We start from the raw sequence: 20834 nt of genomic DNA, 5'->3' as shown, positions 1-20834 counted from the left end.
GCTGTAGCAAACTGGCTCAAATTAAGATCCTACATCTGTACATGCAAGACGCAATTAAAAAAAGCCCAACCTTCTTTCAAAAAACAGGATGTTTTATTACTAACAAAAGTTAATTTACTACAGTATACAAGCATGAAATAGACTTTGTTAGGCACATTTTACAATAGCAAAAGTGTATTTTTTAAATGCCCATCATTGTTAAAGTGGAAATCAGCAGAAGAAACAATAACAAAGTGGTCTCCTCAGCCCTGGTTTGGTAAATCAAATTTTATCTGTCATATGTGCTAAAATGCTTACTTACAAACCCTTAACCTACAATGCTTTAAGAAGTGAAGAACATTTTTTAAATAAGTGTTGAATAAAAAATTGAAAAGTAAAAAATTGAAAAAGAAGTAACAAAAAGCTGAGAGATGGGGCTGGAAAAATGCAATCACTCTCAAATTCATAGACAGAGCTATGGACGCAAGGATTGACCATCCATTATATCAAAATTATAGTTTTAACCAATGTTTTGAGGCTATATTGTTTACAAACATTGGAGTAAAAATAAGCTTATATTGGGGTTCTAATGGTTGAACTAAGCTAATGAGGTATTTATAACATATATTCATCAATGGGTACACATAATTAATCTCTAAGTCCAAAAATGTATGTCGCAACTTCTGATTGCCCCTTGAAGGCCACATTTACACATATTTTGTTTTCATTATTGCGCTTGAGCATTGGCCCTTGTTTTATTGAGAAGCCACACAGTTATACATGAAAATAGTCAAATAAAGACAATACTCCTTGTCACTCATTGTTATGTCAAACATTTGGCTTGACAATCACAGCAATGGAGTAGGCTAGAACACAAACATATCCGCGACCGAGCTAATCCAAGCAGTAAACTGTAAACTGCTCCAATATAATGGACCAGTTTCATCTGGCTTATGGGTCCAACTGCTCGCAGATGTCTTGCAGATGTCTTGCAGATGTCTTGGCCTTGTTTTTAGGAGTACAGGATCATGCTGGAGAAGAAGCCATGCGAGGGTAAAGAACGGGAGGGAGCAGGGGGATGTGGTTGTCCTAGTGACAGTACATTTTAAAAACGGGCACGGATACGCTCCAGAGGGTCTGTTTCCCACATCTTGGGGTCCCAGGCCTGGAACCAGCCGGTGAAGGTTGCCGGTTCCATTCCCTGCTTGATCGTGGTGATGGCAATGCCCCGGCGACCAGAGGGGTCCGAATCCAAGTAGTCTTTGGCTGAAAGGCAAGAAGAAAGCTCTACATTAAGTCCTATCGATTGACACTTTTTGTCAATGACTACAATGAGGTAGTGATAGAGTGTATGTATGAACAATGGCCAATCCAGATTATTAATCAATCGTACCAATTTTTGCTGATCCGGACCTCTCCACTTCATTGGCCTCGTTGCCTATCCAGAGGAAGACCTATTAAAATAATAGAAAAAGAGAGTGGATCATCAATAGAAATAGAATAACTAGACAGACATTCCCAGTCAAGTCAATACTGCACTAGATGACAGACAGAAGGTGCTGTTTTGAAGTAACCACGCCTCCATCATGGCATTCCCCAACCATTGTAAATAAAATATTTAACCTAAAGAAATACATGTATTAATGTTTACATTTGTTTTTGCCACCTTTATTCTATTATAGACACCTTAATGCACACTTTTAAATAATGTTATGTGAGCTACTAAATATATATATATTTTAAAAAGTCCTTAAAGTAAAGTTTTTTTAATCTTATGTTACTGTTCCCACTACATCAAAAACATTCTTAAATACATGTAATTTTGTCCTTTCAACATTTATTTGAAATACTGTAGAATTCCATTCATTCCTGTGGATGACTGCCAATACGGCTGACCGGTAACTTCAAAGCCTCATGATATTTCTATGGGATCAACCCTGCACACTCAAATTATTATACAGAAAACAGTAAAAGCAGGATGTGAAGAGGGATTGGAGGATTGGATCACTTCCTCTAAAAACTCATGGCAGGACTTCAGTTGTATCAGAGCCACTGGGATCATGCGGATTATAATGTATAATGGCTTTATAATGGTCTTCCACATCATGCCAAGACCTTACCTGATCCCAAGTGTCCAGAAGCATGACATCATCGGTTGCCAAGTCTGACTGGGTGAAATCTCCAGGCACCTCCTCAGCCTGAGAAAGAGAAAGAGAGAGAGATAGAGAAAGAGAAAGAGAAAGAGAAAGAGAAAGAGAAAGGGAAAGAGAAAAATACAGAGCATCATTTGATGTCTCCAACCTTCACAACCAAATAGTCCATCCCTTCACTAAGAGAAAGCATTCCTCTACTCACTATGAGTCTGCCAGTCTTGTTAGAGCAGCCAAACAGGCGCGGTGGCTTCACCATCTTCTGCAGACCGCTGGAGGTCTGGTACTCCTTCTTCCCTCCCAGAGCAGACCAGAACCCAGCTTGGGAAGAGAGCAGAATATGGTACATCAAAACACTCATCATACCAGTTTCATTCAATGCAAATGAAGAAACATCAGAAAAACACAATAATAAATTATAGTGAGTACAACATTTTGTAATGGTCGTTCAAATGTAATATTTGCTAATAAAAGCACTACAATAAAAGTATTTAAAATAGAAACAAATAATGTAAAATAAATACTATCACTAAGGCACATTTTGTTATGACAGTCACCAGGTATAAGACTACAACACCCACCAGGCTCCTTGCCCTCTGACACCACAGTGGCTTTCCCTCCTCCCAGGAAAGAGGTGACATACTGTGCCGCAGCCATCTCCTCCTCAGTGGCCCCCACTCCCCTCCACAGGAACACAGTGTCAGGGGACTTCAGCACAAACACATCATTGGTGTTCAGGAATGTAGCAGAGGGCTCCACCTGAAGAGAGGATTGGAGACGGGGGGGGGGCACGAAGTCTTGAATCTTGAGCCGTTTCATAAATCAACTCACACACCCTGTACCATGGAATCGGTACATCCAAAATCTCTTCCCAGCTATTTTTCAATTTGTATGACACAGCTGTCAACATCCTGGTCCTCAAATGAAACTGGTATACTTTCCTATTTATGCTATTTTATTCCTCCGCCAGTTTTGATCCTTTATATTGGGCAGACAGACCAGTTCCCTACCTCCTCCCGCTGCCACCTACCTCCTCCATTTTTGGGGTAATGCTGTAATCAATTGGTTGTAATCTTGGATTGAGTAGACCTTCCCATACAATTCTGATAACTCCATAAAATACATAACTCTACCATTCCAATTTACAATATCATTTAATAACAAAATACCCTTTTCAAACATCTTTTACATAAGTACAGGTTTTTATTTTTTACCTTTAATTACCTAGGCACGTCAGTTAAGAACAAATTCTTATTTTCAATGAAGGCCTAGGAACAGTGGGTTAACTGCAACAGATTTGTACCTTATCAGCTTGGGGATTTGAACTTGCAACCTTGCGATTACTAGTTCAACGCTCTAACCACTAGGCTACCTGTCGTTTATTAACTGTTTATTAACCGTTTATTAACCAGCACATTTGAGTTCAGCCAGGGGGATGAAATTGAAATTGTAACCAGCTTGAAAAAGAGAGATACTTGAATTTTTTTTTATTTTAAATTAATCGAAAATAGGACATGGCAATCTGCACAAAGGCAAAAAGGCCACTTTTAAACAATGGATGAGCTTTTATTAGTAATCTAGTTGAAAAACATTTAGGGTTCAAGAAAAACTTGAAGCTTTTAGAGAGAGGTTTAGTCCTTTCATATTTAATAACCTCATGCTTTATCTTGTCTGGTTTAGCGTCCAAGATATACGTGTATGTTGTGTGACAGACTGACCTCTACAGCCCGTGTAGCCTTGGTGGAGCTCTGGCGGATGTGGAAGAGGCGTGTGGAGCCCACCTTGCTCTGGCCTCCCTTACGGGAAGTTCCGCCCAGGTGGATCACCATGGGCTTCCCCTTGAACAGACTCATCAGGTGGGCCGGCTCCTGGCCCTGAGTCACACGCACCTGGAGGAGATAGGAGAGGAGACTCTTTCACAGCCAGGTTGTTATTGTAAAATAGATTTTGTTCTCAATGACTTACCTGGCTAAGGTTAAATAAATAAATCACACTTCCAAACAACAAAGACAAGAGGACACTTCTCTGAGTGTTTGAAAGACATATGAGGTGTGTTTAAATCAGATTTATCTGAATGGTGAGCAATTGTTCTTGGATTGTCTTTGTACAGTAAGTGTTACCTGGACAGGTGAGCCTCCCATGGAGTCGTCCAGCTTGACCGTCAGGAAGGCGGAAGCAGCCAGCTCATCCTGAGTACACTTCCGCCCCTGCCTGAAGACATCAATCAATCAATATATCAATCCATCAATCACTGTTATGGGTATGGGATAACATAGACACAAACAGAGATCATAACTTCTTTGGACTGAGTAGCTTGGATGAATAAGGTGCCCAGAGTAAATTGCCTGCTACTCAGGCCCAGTTGCTAATATATGCATATTATTAGTATATGTGGATAGAAAACACCCAGAAGTTTCTAAAACTGTTTGAATGATGTCTGTGAGTATAACAGAACTCCTATGGCAGGCAAAAACCTGAGGAAAAATCCAACCAGGAAGTGGGAAATCTGAGTTTTTTAGTTTTTCAAATCATTGCCTATCAAATATACAGTGTCTATGGCTTCATATTGCACTTCCTAAGGCTTCTACAGTCTTTAAATCAAATCAAATGTATTTATATAGCCCTTCGTACATCAGCTGATATCTCAAAGTGCTGTACAGAACCTTGTTTGATGCTTCTACTGTGAAGGAGGGGGGAATGGGAGCTGAATGAGTCAGAGGTCTGCCAGAGTGGCATGAGCTGATCACGCGCGCTCACGTGAGAATTAGCTTGCGTTCCATTGCATTTCTACAGACAAAGGAATTCTCCGGTTGGAACATTATTGAAGATTTATGATAAAAACATGCTAAAGATTGATTCTATACTTCGTTTGACATGTTTCTATGAACTGTAATATGACTAATCATCTGAACTTTCGCCTGTCGTGAGTTTGGATTGTGTACTAAACGCGAGGAAAAGGAGGTATTTGGACATAAATTATGGACTTTATCGAACAAATCAAACATTTATTGTGGAACTGGGATTCCTGGGAGTGCATTCTGATGACGATCATCAAAGGTAAGTGAATATTTATAACGCTATTTCTGACTTCTGTTGACTCTACAACATGGCGGATATCTGTATCGCTTGTTTTGTTGTCTGAGCGCTGTACTCAGATTATTGCATGGTGTGCTTTTTCCGTAAAATTCTTTTGAAATCTGACACAGCGGTTGCATTAAGGAGAAGTGGATCTAAAATGCCATGCATAACAGTTGTATCTTTTATCAATGTTTATTATGAGTATTTCTGTAAATTGATGTGGCTCTCTGCAAAATCACCGGAGGTTTTGGAACTACTGAACATAACGCACCAATGTAAACTGAGATTTCTGGATATAAATATGAACTTTATCGAACAAAACATACATGTACTGTGTAACATGAAGTCCTATGAGTGTCATCTGATGAAGATCATCAAAGGTTAGTGATGAATTTTATCTCTATTTCTGCTTTTTGTGACTCCTCTCTTTGGCTGGAAAAATGGCTGTGTTTTTCTGTGACTTGGTACTGACCTAACATAATCGTTTGGTGTGCTTTCGCCGTAAAGCCTTTTTTAAATCGGACACTGTGGCTGGATTAACAAGAAGTGGATCTTTACAATGGTGTAAAATACTTGTATGTTTGAGGAATTTTAATTATGGGATTTCTGTTGTTTTGAATTTGGTGACCTGCAATTTCACTGGCTGTTGGCGAGGTGGGACGATACCGTCCCACATATCCCAGAGAAGTGCTAATGCAGTTACACTGAGTATATAACAAATTAAGAACACCTGCTCTTTCCATTACATAGACTGACCAGGTGAATCCAGGTGAAAGCTACGTTCCCTTATTGATGTCACTTGTTAAATCCACTCATATCAGTGTAGATGAAGGGGAGGAGACAGGTTAAAAGAAGGATTTTCATATGTTGAGATAATTAAGACATGGATTGTGTGCATGTGCCATTCAGAACGTGAATGGGCAAGAAAAAATATTTAAGTGCCTTTGAACAGAGTAGGTCCTAGGGGCACTGATGTGTGTCAAGAACTGCAATGCTGCTGGGTTTTTTCATGCTCAACAGTTTCCCTTGTGCATCAAAAATGGTCCACCACCCAAAAGGACATCCAGCCAACTTGACACAACTGTGGGAAGCATTGGAGTCAACAGGGGCCAGCATCCCTGTGGAACGTTTTTGACACCTTGTAGAGTCCATGCCCAATGAATTGAGGCTGTTCTGAGGCCAAAAGGGCACAACTCAATACTTGGAAGCTGTTCTCAATGTTTGGTATACTCAGTCTATAGCTCCAGTCTGATGAAGGCTCTCTCTTGTGGCGACATGGTGAACAACACTAACCAGGTGTAGATGATATGCTGCTCCCTGCCTCCTAGGCGGTAGCTGTACAGGACCAGGTAGCAATCACCTCCATAGAACTGGCCGTAGCTGGAGGGGTCCACTGGCACCTGGGCACCATCCTCCACACGCCACACCTGAGGAGGAGAAGCATCACCTTTAGTTACCAAGGTGTAACTCTCGGTGTGTGGTACATGAAAAACAATTCACATATGGGCTGGGTGGTCTAGTGGTCGGGACGGCAGCCTCCAGCACACATGCACAAGTTTGCCTTCCTTGTAACACATTCTCCCTCTGCCTGTTATTCTCTCTATGGCTCTATGGCACATTGGAGAAGAAGGTCTGAGGGGGATGGACCTTGGATGTTCTCCTCCAATACAGTTCAGAAGTAGAGGAGATAAGATGAAAGTATTTGTGGAAAGACAAATTGAGATTCACTCGTTTCACTCCTTTGAACGAAACAAAAAAACAATTCTCACACCACCAGGAGTAGTAGAATTTGACAGTGGTGTAAAAATATTTTGGGGGTATCTGTACTTTACTATTTATATGTTTGACATATTTATATTTACTTCACTACATTCCTAAAGAAAAGTATGTACCTTTACTCCATACATTTTCCCTGACACACAAAAGTACTTGTTACATTTTGAATGCTTAGCAGGACAGGGAAATATTCTAATTCACACACTTATCAAGAGAACATCCCTGGTCATCCCTACTGCCTCTGATCTGGCGGACTCACCAAACACATGCTTCGTTTGTAAATTATGTCTGAATGTTGGAGTGTGCCCCTGGCTATCCATACATTTTTAAAAAACAGGAAAATGGTGCCGTCTGGTTTGCTTAATATAAGGAATTAGAAATTATTCATACTTTTACTTTTGATTCTTAAGTATATTTTAGCAATTACATTTACTTTTGTTACTTAAGTATATTTAAAACCAAAAGTTTTAGACTTTTACTCAACTAGGATTTTACTGGGTGACTTTCACTTTTACTCCAGTATGACAATTGGGTATTTTTCCACCACTGGAATTAGATCATCATACTGATTCTCATCACTAGATTCTTTCAGCAGTACCTGAACCTTCCCAGATCCGTCATCCACCATGCCGTGTTGGGCAACCATGGTCTTGTTGGTGTGTAGGGAGGAGGAGTCGAAGGGGACCTGCTCCACCCTGGCAATACGTCCCACACTGTAGGCCTGGCCTGGGCCCGTGGTCTGGTCCTTGTCCTTCCAGTTACAGAAGAACTGCTTAAACAGGGTAGTCTCTCCTCCGCACGGCAACACCTGGATCTGCACAGGACAGAAGAAGACATCAAAGGGCTTCAATCATTCAACCCACATATCTGTTAAGGGACATGACAGCGGTAGATCCAAAGGAATTGGTCAATACACAGAGCTGAGTGAGTGGTGATGGGATGTGGAGAGGTTGTTCTTGTAGTGTATGACTTTTGCACAATTCAGCAGCAGTAGGGTAGAAAGGTCACCGTCATGGTGCATAACTTTGGCATACAAATTCACGGCAGCAGCATGAAGACATGTTTGCTGTAACGTTACCTGGGTGTGCTTGGGGTAATTCTTCTCCTTGATGAACTGTTCTGCAGCATTCATGGCAGCCTTGCGCTCATCTGTGGAGGCACTAGGTCCTTTCCAGACAAAGATCTTGCAGTCCGATCCGTTGTCCAGAATGTAACACTCGCTGGGGGAGAGCATCTCTTGTTTGAAGGGGTTGGTCTGGGCCACCACTGACACCTTCATGGAGCCTGCTGCGTCAGAGATCTACAACCCAATACAATACATCTGTATTCACCCACCATTGTGCTTTCACAGTACACAGCGCCACCACAAAACATACACATATGACAGACTGGGAGCAGCACAGGGCTGCGAGTCTTTACCATGTAGAGAGCTCCCTTCTTGTTGGCTCTTTCAACAGTCTCGTCATCAGGGCTTCCTGCAGGGATGTTGGGTTTGGGCCCCAGAGCCTTAACATAAAAGCAAACACAGCAATTATTAATACCGTGAATAAGGAGAAATAAGTCATAGCCAAGTTTATCAGCTCTGCCTGAGAAGTCCCATTGCACTCATCTACAATTCCACCATTGCATAAAAACCCTTGTATAGAGCTTGTGACCACCGTGCAAGACCAGGAACAACCCCTTGCCTTTTAAAAATGCATTAAATGAGACAAAATAGAAGACAGCTAAAATTATTCAAGTTCACACTGCAATGTCTTAGTGTGCTAAAAGGGCATAATAATGCCAGATGCCAGTAACCCTCGCTCCCATATTCCCTTCCTGTATTACAGGGACAGGAAGTGGTGGTGAAGGTGACTCAGGTAGATGACAGGCTGTCGGTGAATCCCAAACTGCCCCCTCGCCCCTATCAACTCGCTCGGAGCGTCACGTGTTGCTAACTAAACTCAGAGGGTGACCTCCAGAGAGTAGGGATGGGATCAATAAACCCATCAACTTCGGAACACACTCCTTACTTGAATGATGAAATTCATGTTCCACTTTTAAACAATAAAACAAGCATGAAATTCAAATTAACGAATCCCCCTGTTGTTTTACAAGATATAAACCACAGTAACAGTTAAACATTTAATTTGGGAGGTATGTCATCTGTTACATGTATCAAGTCTCGAAATCAGACATTAACAAATGCAAACAACATATAATTAGGAATTCCTCTCCATTATTTTATGAAATTGCGCAGACTCCAAACATATCGCAGTGCTTGTCGGGATAGCACTTCGCTCTGAAGCCTGCAGCCTTGCTGGCTCGGTCTAAGTGACTATCTGAATGTCTAATTAGCCCCTACACCCTCGATCATCTTCACTCCCTCAGCAATGAGACACTTGTGCAAATGGCAGAGGTGCGCGTGAACCTGCAATTGGAGGGGGAGCGGTGAGGGAATGATTTGGGATTCAGTCAGCTGTTCTCCTTCCTCCTCGATTATCTGTGTGTGTGTGTGTGTGTGTGTGTGTGTGTGTGTGTGTGTGTGTGTGTGTGTGTGTGTGTGTGTGTGTGCGTATGTGTGTGTGTCTGGATAAGAGAGTGTTAAATGACTAAAACGTAAAAATGCAAATGTCTCACGTTGATGACAGCCTCTGGCTCTCCTCCCTCCTCAACAATTTGCAGCTTGGCACGGCCATTCCTCTCGTTGTCACGGACATCGATGGCCACCTCGGACGCCTTCAGTCGCTCGAAGCGGTTGCACTCACTGCCACACCACTGGAAGATGTCCTGAGAATAGAAACAAAAGTTGTCTTCATGGCCACGACTCAGACTTAGGGTAAGGGAGGAGTCTTGCCTCTGGATATAGCTACTTATGCATGCTCATGTATGCTCCACAAAATAACAACTGGGGTATTTTACTGCCCTCTCCTTCTTTAGAGCCTTCATTCCTCCCATTTCACATATGCACACATTGTGCATGTGGGATTTTTGCGCTTCTGCCTATGTGACAATCCCCCTATGTAGCATCGGCTAAGTTCAATGCACGTGGGTCTGGTTTAGGAGACCTAACTCCTTAACTTCTAATTTCATCGTTGAGCTTAGTCACTGATACCCTGTCCCAGCTCACCTTTCCCAGGTCGATGATGAAGCAGTCCCCACTATTGAAGCTGGACCAGGACATGTCCACCTCCGTGGCTCTGATGACCCTGCGGCCCTTGATGTGCAGCAGACGCTTGACGTTCATCTCATTGGTCACCACGTGCTGGAAGCCAGAGGCCACCCCACCTTGCTGAAGGACAGAGAATTTAAATAACGTGTCAGGTTAACGAAGCTAACAATAAAACATAGTTTATAAGAAGTTTATATGCACACTGAGTATACAAAACATTAGGAACACCTTCCTACTATTGAGTTGCACCCTCCTACTTTTGCCCTCAGAACAGCCTCAATTAGTCGGACATGGACTCTAGAAGGTGTCAAAAGCGTTCCACAGTGATGCTGGCCCATGTTGACTCCAATGCTTCCCAAATTGTGTCAAGTTGGCTGCATGTCCTTTGGGTGGTGGACCATTCTTTATACACACGGGAAACTGTTGAGTGTGAAAAGCCCAGCAGCATTGCAGTTCTTTACACAAACCAGTGCGCCTGGCACCTACTGCCATACCCCATTCAAAGGCACTTAAATATTTTTTCTTGCCCATTCACCCTCTGAATGGCACACACACACAATCCATGTCTCAATTGTCTCAAAGCTTTAAAATCATTTTTTAACCTCTTAGCCTGTCTCCTCCCCTTCATCTACACTGATTTGAGTGGATTTAACAAGTGACATCAATAAGAGATCATATCTTTCACCTGGATTCACCTGGTCAGTCTATGTCAGAGGTATTGAACTCTTACCCTGTGAGGTCCGGAGCCTGCTGGTTTTCTGTTCTACCTGATAATGAATTGCACCCACCTGGTGTCCCAGGTCTAAATCAGTCCCTGATTAGAGGGCAACAATAAAAAAAAGCAGTGGAACTGGCATCAAGGTCTAGAGTTGAGTTATAGGGATCTATGTCTTGACAACTTGATTGCTGAGAAGCAAAACATTTTAGGATTATGTCAACAATTAACTAATGAAACAAATACCAAAAGATAGTTTTTGGGTGGAATTTTCCATAAATGTTTTGTATACTCATTATATATTACATATGTTATAAACTCCAATTTCAAAGTTCATTGTGAGTAACTTTGTCCAGAGTATTAAGTAAAGATGTACTTCCAAGGCTTCCTTCCTCTGCTTTCCAATTCAGAAGCCAACATAAAATCTTGCCAGACATGCAGCCATTTGGCTTTCTGGAAAAAGACCCAGATGTGTCCTCCCTCAGTCTTTCTGCCATTTCAAACACTCTATAGCAACCTTCTATGGAAAACTTTAACCACTGTAGAAGCTAAAACTTAAAGACACAGTCCTTTAAAAATAGTACAGTTAGCTTTTTGGCAACATGTGTCGAGACTCATTAGTATTTCAACACAGGATTGGACCCTTTTTTTCAATTTTCGCCTAAAATGACCTACCCAAATCTAACTGCCTGTAGCTCAGGACCTGAAGCAAGGATATGCATATTCTTGATACCGTTTGAAAGGAAACACTTGTGAAATTAATGTAGGAGAATATAACACATTAGATCTGGTAAAAGATCATACAAGGTAAAAAACATTTTTCTTTCTTCATCATCTTAGAAATGCAAGAGAAAGGCCAGTATCTAACTTAGGACTCCAGGCACAATTTAGATTTTGGCCACTAGATGGCAGCAGTGTATGTGTAAAGTTTTAGACGGATCCAATGAACCATTGCATTTCTGTTCAAAATGTTGTATCAAGTCTGCCCAAATGTGCCTAATTGGTCAATATATACATTTTCATGTACATAACTGTCACGACTTCCCCTGAAGTCGGTTCCTCTCCTTGTTCGGGCGGCGTTTGGCGTCGAAAATCTTCTAGCCATCATCAATCCACTTTTCATTTTCCATTTGTTTTGTCTTGTCTTCCCACACACCTGGTTTCAATCCCCTCATTACATGTTGTGTATTTAACCCTCTGTTCCCCCCATGTCCTTGTCCAGAATTGTTTATTGTAAGTGCATTGTGCACGTTTATCTGGTGTGCGATGGGTTTTGTACCCATTGATTGTTTGTTTGTTTGGTTTTATTTATTAAACTGCTCCGTTGTAATCCAGTTTTGGCTCTCCTGCACTTCCCTGCCGCCAGTATGCACCCCTTACAATAACAGTGCACTCTCCTCAAACAATTGCATGGTATGTTTTCACTGTAATAACTACTGTAAATTGGACAAGCATTTAGCTTTCTGCTGATATAAGACATGTCTATGTCCTGGGAAATGTTCTTGTTACTTGTCTGAATTGTGACACTGATTTGAACCAGTAGGGGGGGACATAACCCACACAACCGTTTTAAAACTACTGAAGTGACTGCAAGGGGTACTTACATGTACACACTGTATGTACATTGTCATTCTCTGGCTGTATGAGTTTGCGGGTGGGACGGGTGGGACACCGATCTGAAGAGATCCTTAACTTAATGGGAGTGTTGCTGTTGGGGTGGTCCTCACTAGAGAATAGATTACTACACCTTTGACCACCTATTGTAGGACCTTGTCATTCAGTAGATCTAAACTTCAGTCTCATTAGTCACCAAGTTCAAATTGGAATCTACTTCGTTGTTAATACTTGGTTATCAATACTTAACCTAATAATGCAAAACCCACACACATTATCTTCCTTCCCTTCACTGCATTGGGTTTCAATGTCATTGACATACACAGAGAAGTATAGTAGTGGGCTGTATAATAACAGAGAAAGCTTCTAAGTGCTGGAAAGGAAAACAGAGACTTTCAGCCATTTTTAATGATACAGTTTTCAGTAATACCTCACCTTGTACTTGATGCCAGACTTGAAGTATCCCAGGAAGGTGATAGACTCATTGTTCTGGACCTCTCTGAATTGTACCGGGCCTCCGCCCAGGAAATCATCCAGTTGGGAGCTAAAGATGGCCGCCGCACCCATCTCATCCTGAGAACTTTCATTTCCTGTGGTATCAACCAATAGAGACAGAGATGAGGAGGAAGATTACCAATGGGAAAGGCCATAGAACATACAGAATGATGAAGTTCCCCCTTAGGCGGTGTTCTTGGGTCAGTTTTGCATTTTTCCTACCAATGATTAAGGTTAGAATTGCTGGACCTAGATGTGTACCTAGGGGAAGCTTCACCCTGGAGCATCCAAAACATCAAAGGGAGGAACCATTCAGTCAATTATCAAATAAATATGACAGGTGAACTGGCATGTGTCTTTTGATAATGCTTATCATTATCATTTTCTGCATGTATAGCATAGCAGTTAAAGGCTCAGCTTGAGTGACCCTGGTGGTAGGATATATCAGTGGGGTAACCAGCTCTCTCTCTCACCCAACCACATGTGGATGTAGTATGAGGGGGCGGCGGTGGTGTAGAGCAAAACGTAGCAGTCTCCAGTGAAGAAGTTCCCGTAGAGCTGTTTAGGAACCGGCTTCAGATCCATCTTCTCCACACGCCATACCTGAAGACCAGGCCCCTTTCCTGCAATCTGGAACTCCTTATGGAACACCATGGTTCTGGAAGGGAGGAGCAGGAGAAAGCAGAGGGGTGATTAGGAGGAGGAGGAGGAGGAGGAGGAGATGATGGAGAGTCAAGGTCATACACAAGATGACTGCCATTATCGCTGACAAACACAAAAAAAACTCAGAATCACAGTAAAGTCAAAGATATGATGTAAACGTATGGCACTTTATCACCAGTTAACGAGACCCTGGAGAGTGTCTGTAGTGTTAAAGGCTAACATATAGTGCTAATAATGGAAATCTGTAGGGAGTACACTTTAAAAAGAAATGCTGGGTTAAAAAAAACAATGTTGGTAAATATTGGACAGAACACTCGTTGGGTTATTTTGGAACAGCCAGTTGAGTCACTTAGTTGGGTTATTGATGCTGGCTTATTAAGCTATGACCCACTGGGTCAGATCAAAAGACTGGAAGCGTGGCTTAGTGGTTGCGTGGCTTTCAAATTGTTATTTTTTGCCTCCCATGAGAGTAAATATCATTCTGGTTCATGTTATGTTATATTGTCATCACTAATGAGGTTGAGCACTGACAATTGTGTGGCTTTTATGAGGGTTCAAATCAAATCAAATCTTATTGGTCACATGCAGATGTTAATGCGAGTGTAGCGAAATGCTTGTTACACAAGAGTGTGAGTTGCTCAAGTGCCTATGCATATCCCAATGTTGGGAGAGTTACCACTTTGTTACAATATTTAAATAATGTTAGAACATTTATATTAACATATGTAACTTACAAAAAATATTGAAGAATATTTCAAATTTGCAGTGCAAACATCTCATGATCAATAGGAATGACATTTACTCTCACGGGTGGCCAAAACTAACTATCTGAACGCCACGTCACTAATAAGCCATGCCTTCAGTCTTCAAAGAAAACCACCCAACTAAGTGACCCTGTGTCAAAATATCCCTATTTGTGTTCTGTCCACTATTTACCCAGCATTTTTTGAAGTGTAGATGTACCAAATTCCTAGGTTTCATAATACACCACTACTTTAGTATTGTGTCATATGTGTAATAGGATAATTACTGTACGTCGTATGTCAATTAGGTTAGTTAATGTTTGACTGAATCCTTAGAGGCATTTATTACACAACACAAGTCAAAGCTCCAGGTAATATTTTCTCCAGGTAAACAGAGGTAATTATTGGCCCACTGAAGAGAAGGCCATATCACATGACTATTGACTTTAAACAGTATTGTTTACTTAAGACAGGTGTGTGTTCTGCTGAATGACCCAATATTAAGTCAGCAGATCCCTGTGTCAATTGCAAAACAAAGGAGTGGTTGCAGGTCCGGATTTTCTGGAAACCGTTTTGCTGGGACTAAAAATACACAGATTTCTGCCCAGGTGAAGGATTTTTTTTTACATTTTATCTCCTGCCATAGAGATCCTATGAAATTACTAGAGGGGCTATGTCATAAAACCTTAATGTTCAAGAATGGAGTGAAAATGTCAGCCACATTCGTCAGGGACAAATCCAAACCAGTGTATTATGAGCTAATGGCAGTAGAGGCGTAATCCAGATTTGATTTATGCAGGAACATAACAGTGTGATATATCAGAAATTGTGTAATAGAATTACTGTCAACCAAAGAACCAATTGTTATATAGTTATAAATACAATTTATACAGGTTTTGTACAAACGTTCTGTATAAATAGCCTCTAAATTATATTCAAAAAGACCCTAAATGACTAAATGATTTGTTTTCTTGGTAAACTGTGAGTGCTATTATATGATACATTATCAGTACTTGTTGATTTTACAACTTGTCTAAGTCTTATCATCAACTGATTTCAGCCAGTGTTTTGCTGTGGATTGACTGCATTGTTTGAATGGAATGTTGGCATATTGGCACTTAATTTGACAAATTAATGGAATCATTCCTCTTAAACTGTCTGGCTAGCTAGCTGACAAACATACAGTGAAGATAAATTCTTCAAATTATTTTTTTCCCACACTATCTTATCACAGCACAGGCAAACCATGGTTGACCAACTCCTTGACCAAAATGGCTGATGCTTAGACCACCATCAGAAGGTTAATGTCCATTCTGGTATGTTGATCTTAATTCTAAGGCTGTTATCTATGTAGTTGCTGCTCATTGCTCCGCTGCCACTTTGATCGGGGATGAACGCCATTGTCTGATGTTTTGTACACAAAGGAGATGGTCGACATGTTCAAACTTTTGCATTCCATGCCTCAGTAGGCTTTTAAGCATAAGCATGATTTCATGTTCTTTTTTCAGAGTTAGGCTACATGCAGCTGTTTACATGTTGTCCAAAAAAGACATGACCAACATGCTTGTACATACTCCCAGATAGTTTTTTGCAGCAACACAAAACCCAAGTGGGGAGTTACATGTAGCTATCTAGCCAACATATCAAACACAAGCAAGTCACAGACACAAGGTCTAATATTTTTTTTCATCATCATTTCAAACTTTGGCTAAGCAGGAAGCAGACAGGCAGTCAAAGCAGTAGTGTTATTTTTCAGCAACTCTGGCTAGTGACTATGATATGGCAGCAACTACAAATATAAGCCTACATCATCACACAAACAAAGATTGTTTTTACTCCAATGCAATGTATCAGGACAGTATCATGCTTGTGCAGCTGCAATATCCCTTACAACAGACAGAGAAGGTTGTAGCCTTCACATTGGCCTTGAATGTTCGCTCAAAACATCACAGAGCTTTTACTTCAGCTGTCCGGAAAAATGAGTCAGAGACATAGGCTACTTCCTCATAGGCTACTTCATTTATTTGGAAACAGTATTTAGTCTTTCTTTACTATGGATGTCATCCACATAATTAAAGCAAAATGTCACGCTTTTAACATTGTGTGTGAAACCTTATAGAATGTGTTGTCAAATAACCCCTCTGTATCACAGATACAGTATATCTCTCATACCTCATATGTTTGTATCAATATCAGACTTACATGAAACCTGATACTTTACCATTACTCTTTAATGAGAAGGGTGTCTATCTCTAACTCCGACAGTAACTCAATGTTGATCTAGGGTGGTGGTGCAAAGGAGAGAGTGAGTCACATGAGAGCCTGACTGACTCAAGAGAGAACTGTTTCTCTCCCTTTCTCTCTCTACTTATCTCTCTTTCTTTCTCTGTCTCTCAAACTGACTGTTAGGGTGACTTATCCATGTCTCAACATTTCAGCATCTGAAAATGTATTGTAGTCCATATTCACCATACAAGCATACCTGACATGATTGCGTTCCAAACTTGTAATTTGATGTACATAAAGACGTAATAGAAGATATTTTTTCATTTTATTGATCTGAGCAAATACAGTGTTTGATTGAGGCGTCTCATGAGACTGCCACCACCAATTACTCTCTCAGTATTCCGAAAGCAGCTCTACTGGATGGGTTCTAGGCTAATTCACAACACTTACCCACCTCAGACTCCAAACAGTAAAATCTATAGGATGACAGACCAAAAAATGACATATACACTAAATGACCAAAAGTATGTGAACACCTGCTCGTCGAACATCTCATCCCCCCCCCCCCCCCCCCCCCGTAGCTGCTATAACAACCTGCACTATTCTAGGAAGACTTTCAACTAGATGTTGGAACATTGCTGAGGGGACTTGCTTTCATTCAGCAACAATTGCATTAGTGAGGTCGGGCACTGATGTTGGGTGATTAGGCCTGGTTCGCAGTCAGCGATCCAATTCATCCCATAGGTGTTCGATGGGGATGAGGTTAGGGCTCTGTGCCGGCCAGTCAAGTTTTTCCACACCGATCTCAAAAACCATTTCTGTTTGGACTTTGCTTTGTGCACGTGGGCATTGCCATGCTGAAACAGGAAAGGGCCTTCCCCAAACTATTGTCACAAAGTTGGAAGCACAAAATTGTCTAGAATGTCATTGTATGCTGTAGCGTTAAGATTTCCCTTCATTGGAACTAAGGATCCTAGCCCGAACCATTAAAACAGCCCCAGACCATTATTCCTCAGCCACCAAACTTTACAGTTGGCATTATGCATTGGGGCAGGTAGCACTCTCCTGCCATCCATCAAACCCAGATTTGTCCTTTGGGCTGCCAGTTGGTGAAGCATGATTCATTACTCCAGAGAAAGCGTTTCCACTGCTCCAGATTCCAAAGTTGGCAAGCTTTACACCACTCCAGTCAACGCACGGCATTGCGCATTGTGATCTTAGGCTTGAGTGCGCCTGCTCGGCTATAGAAACCCATTTCATGAAGCTCCCGACGAACAGTACTTGTGCTGACCGTGCTTCCAGAGGTAGTTTGGAACTCGAAAGTGAGTGTTGCAACCGAGGACAGACAATTTTCATGGTGCTACGCGCTTCAGCACACGGCGGTCCCGTTCTGTTAGCTTGTGTTGCCTACCACTTCATGGCTGAGCCGTCGTTGCTTCTAGAAGTTTCCACTTCACAATAACAGCACTTACAGTTGACCGGGTTAGCTATAGCAGGGCAGAAATTTGACAAACTGACTTGTTGGAAAGGTGACATCCTATGACGGTCCCATGTTAAAAGTCACTGAGCTCTTCAGTAAGGCCATTCTACTGCAATGTTTGTCTATGGAGATTGCATGGCTGTTTGCTCGATTTTATACCCCTGTCAGCAACGGGTGTGGCTGAAATAACCGAATCCATTCATTTGAAGGTGTGTCCACATACCTTTGTATATATAGTGTATCATTTATGATATCTGTGTAACACACCCTCCCAAAAATATTTACACACTGCTACTTTTACATAAAATGTAATGTTATATTGAGACATAAACGACATAATAAAAGATGAAATAATACATGGAAAATAGAATAAATAATTAATTATCTGTCATTAGTTTATTTAGTTCACAATATCATTGTGTTAAAACATATCAATATGCAGAGATAGGCCTATATATTTTTTTACCTCATATACCAATGTGTGTAACTTTCCATACTATTTATTCACTGCAGCATGCTAATACAGCAACTCAATTGAGCAATACAATTGAAAAATGGCTGTAGTATACAATAAAATGAATGTATTCTAAAATACAATCTAAAAAAAAAATTCTGCAAAAGTCTTTCCAATATGCAATCATACTGTTAATTCCTCTGTAAAATATGAATATGACTCATATGGACGGTTTTTGCGTAGGTTTTTTCCCTCCTGGATCCGACTAGCTGAGCCACCAACTACAATTTAAAGGCACAGTGCATTACTGAAACAGTCATTTTTCTTTTTTTCCCCCTCTGCCATTCTACACATTTTGTGGGAATTAACCTATTAACATGTATGCATCTATTCAAAAGAATAGCTAATGTATCTAGCCAACCCAGAAATGTGTTTGCCAGGCAACTGCAATATGATAAAGAATAGACTGGCAGCAACATGTTACTTTCACACCAAAGATTCTGCTGATAAACAAAAAAAAAAACTTTTAAGTTTAGTTCTCGTGTATATCTGTATCCTAATTGGATGAGAATTGCTGATGTAAGGATATAAAACTTCTGTATTTAAAAAAAAAAAATACCTGATAGTAGAAAACTTTCGAAGATGAACTCAGCAGCAAAGGCAGATGTGGATGTTGTGTAGTAGCCTATTCAAGATTCTGCAAAGATTGTGAGTGAGGCTATTATAAAGCTAGAGCATCTTGGAAAGAAGAGGCATATCAAGCCCCACCCAATACAACTTGCAAGTAACAACACGTCGTAAACTAGAACCGGGTGACCAAAAATAACTATCTGAAAACCACACCCCTAATAGGCCATGTCTTCTGAAAATAGCCCAGTTAATTTAACCATCAGTTGGGTTTTTATTAACTTTCATGCTGGGTTGACCCGGCACCTGAGGAGGTGTGCCCTATTGGGGGCGTGACTTTCAGATTGTTAGTTTTGTCTATCAGTGGGAGTAAATGTCATTCCTGTTCACCATGTTAAGTTTGTACACGGCTGATTTTAATTTTCTTCAATAGTTCTGCACATCACATATTTGAATATACATGTAATGAAAATATACATAATTTGCTTGACTCCACCTTACAGAAACATGTTGCTGGTTATTTGCAACATTACTACTTCAATATTAAAACAAAGTGGTAAGAATCCCAACATTAAGACATGCATAGACATTTGAGGAACTGTGTAAGCCTCTTTAATACTCATTAAGTCTGTGCTCAATCTTAGGCAGGACCGATTAACTGGAATACATTTTTTTTATTTTATTTTACCTTTATTTAACTAGGCAAGTCAGTTAAGAACAAATTCTTATTTTCAATAACAGCCTAGGAACAGTGGGTTAACTGCCTGTTCAGGGACAGAACGACAGATTTGTACCTTGTCAGCTCGGGGGTTTGAACTTGCAACCTTCCGGTTACTAGTCCAACGCTCTAACCACTAGGCTACCCTGCCGCCCCTCACGGGTGGCAAAAAATGAGAAAGCCACACCACTACTAAGCCACGCCTCCATTTTTGGGAGCGTATAAACAATTGATGTGAACAAAAAGTTATTTAATATTTCCCTCGGACACATTTTGTAGGAATTAAACTATTGACATTTATTCAAAAGAATAGCCAATACATCTGGCATACCTCAGATGAGTTTGCAAGGCAACTGCGCTATGAGAAAGAATAGACCGGCAGAAACGTTTCTTTAACACTAAAAATGCTGCTGATAAACAAACAAACAACTTTTACATTATACAGAAAGTCAAGGATTATCTCTGATATAATTAAATGTAAATGAGTGGAGCCAATTTATTTTACAAATCTATCTATATCCTAATTGTATGACAATTGCTGATTATACAACTTGTGTATTTTTCATTTTCTTTTTACCTGATAGTAGAAAACTTTTGAAGATGAACTCAGCTGCAAAGTATGTGGATGTAGTGTAGTATTTCAGATTCTGAAAAGATTGAATGTGAGTGAGGCTATTATATAGCTGGAGCTTTGCGCTCAGAAAGAAGAGGCGTCTCCCGCCCTGCCCCAACTGAACCTGCAAGTAACAACACATGGTAAACTAGTGCTTACCACTGTAGGCCTACTTTGAGTAGGTAGTACAGGGCCTTTAGAAAGCCTACACACTCTTGAACCTTTTTTTCACATTTAGTTGCGTTACAAAGTGGGATTGAAATATATTTAATTGTCCTTTTTTTTGTCATTGGTCGACACAAAATACTCCTGTAATGTCAAAGTGAATAAATATATATATATATTTTTTTTA

General features: G+C 40.7%; 1 protein-coding gene across 2 annotated transcripts; it reads right to left on the bottom strand.

Annotated features, from left to right (window-relative positions):
• Positions 1 to 74: 74 nt before the first annotated feature.
• Positions 75 to 20622, bottom strand: LOC110521722 (gelsolin). 2 transcript variants are annotated; one of them, XM_021599525.3, is made up of 16 exons: positions 20447 to 20622; positions 13432 to 13616; positions 12899 to 13053; positions 10093 to 10254; positions 9603 to 9752; positions 8403 to 8489; positions 8062 to 8283; positions 7582 to 7797; positions 6501 to 6634; positions 4250 to 4340; positions 3848 to 4018; positions 2711 to 2888; positions 2335 to 2450; positions 2100 to 2177; positions 1373 to 1433; positions 75 to 1245 (listed from the first exon to the last, which is right to left on the bottom strand). In XM_021599525.3, the coding sequence occupies exons 2-16, from the start codon at positions 13610 to 13612 to the stop codon at positions 1085 to 1087; spliced, it is 2163 nt and encodes a 720-aa protein (XP_021455200.3). In that variant the 5' UTR covers positions 13613 to 13616; positions 20447 to 20622; the 3' UTR covers positions 75 to 1084. The 2 variants fall into 2 exon arrangements, with proteins under 2 accessions (XP_021455200.3, XP_021455201.3); XM_021599526.3 differs by lacking the exon at positions 20447 to 20622 and adding an exon at positions 19144 to 19427.
• Positions 20623 to 20834: the final 212 nt, after the last annotated feature.

Source organism: Oncorhynchus mykiss, chromosome 4 (genome assembly GCF_057628025.1).
Source record: "Oncorhynchus mykiss isolate SJ-2025 chromosome 4, ASM5762802v1, whole genome shotgun sequence".
NCBI classification, from domain to species: domain Eukaryota; kingdom Metazoa; phylum Chordata; class Actinopteri; order Salmoniformes; family Salmonidae; genus Oncorhynchus; species Oncorhynchus mykiss.
The sequence above is the reverse complement of the archived record's forward strand: the minus strand, read 5'-3'. Positions and strand labels throughout refer to the sequence as shown.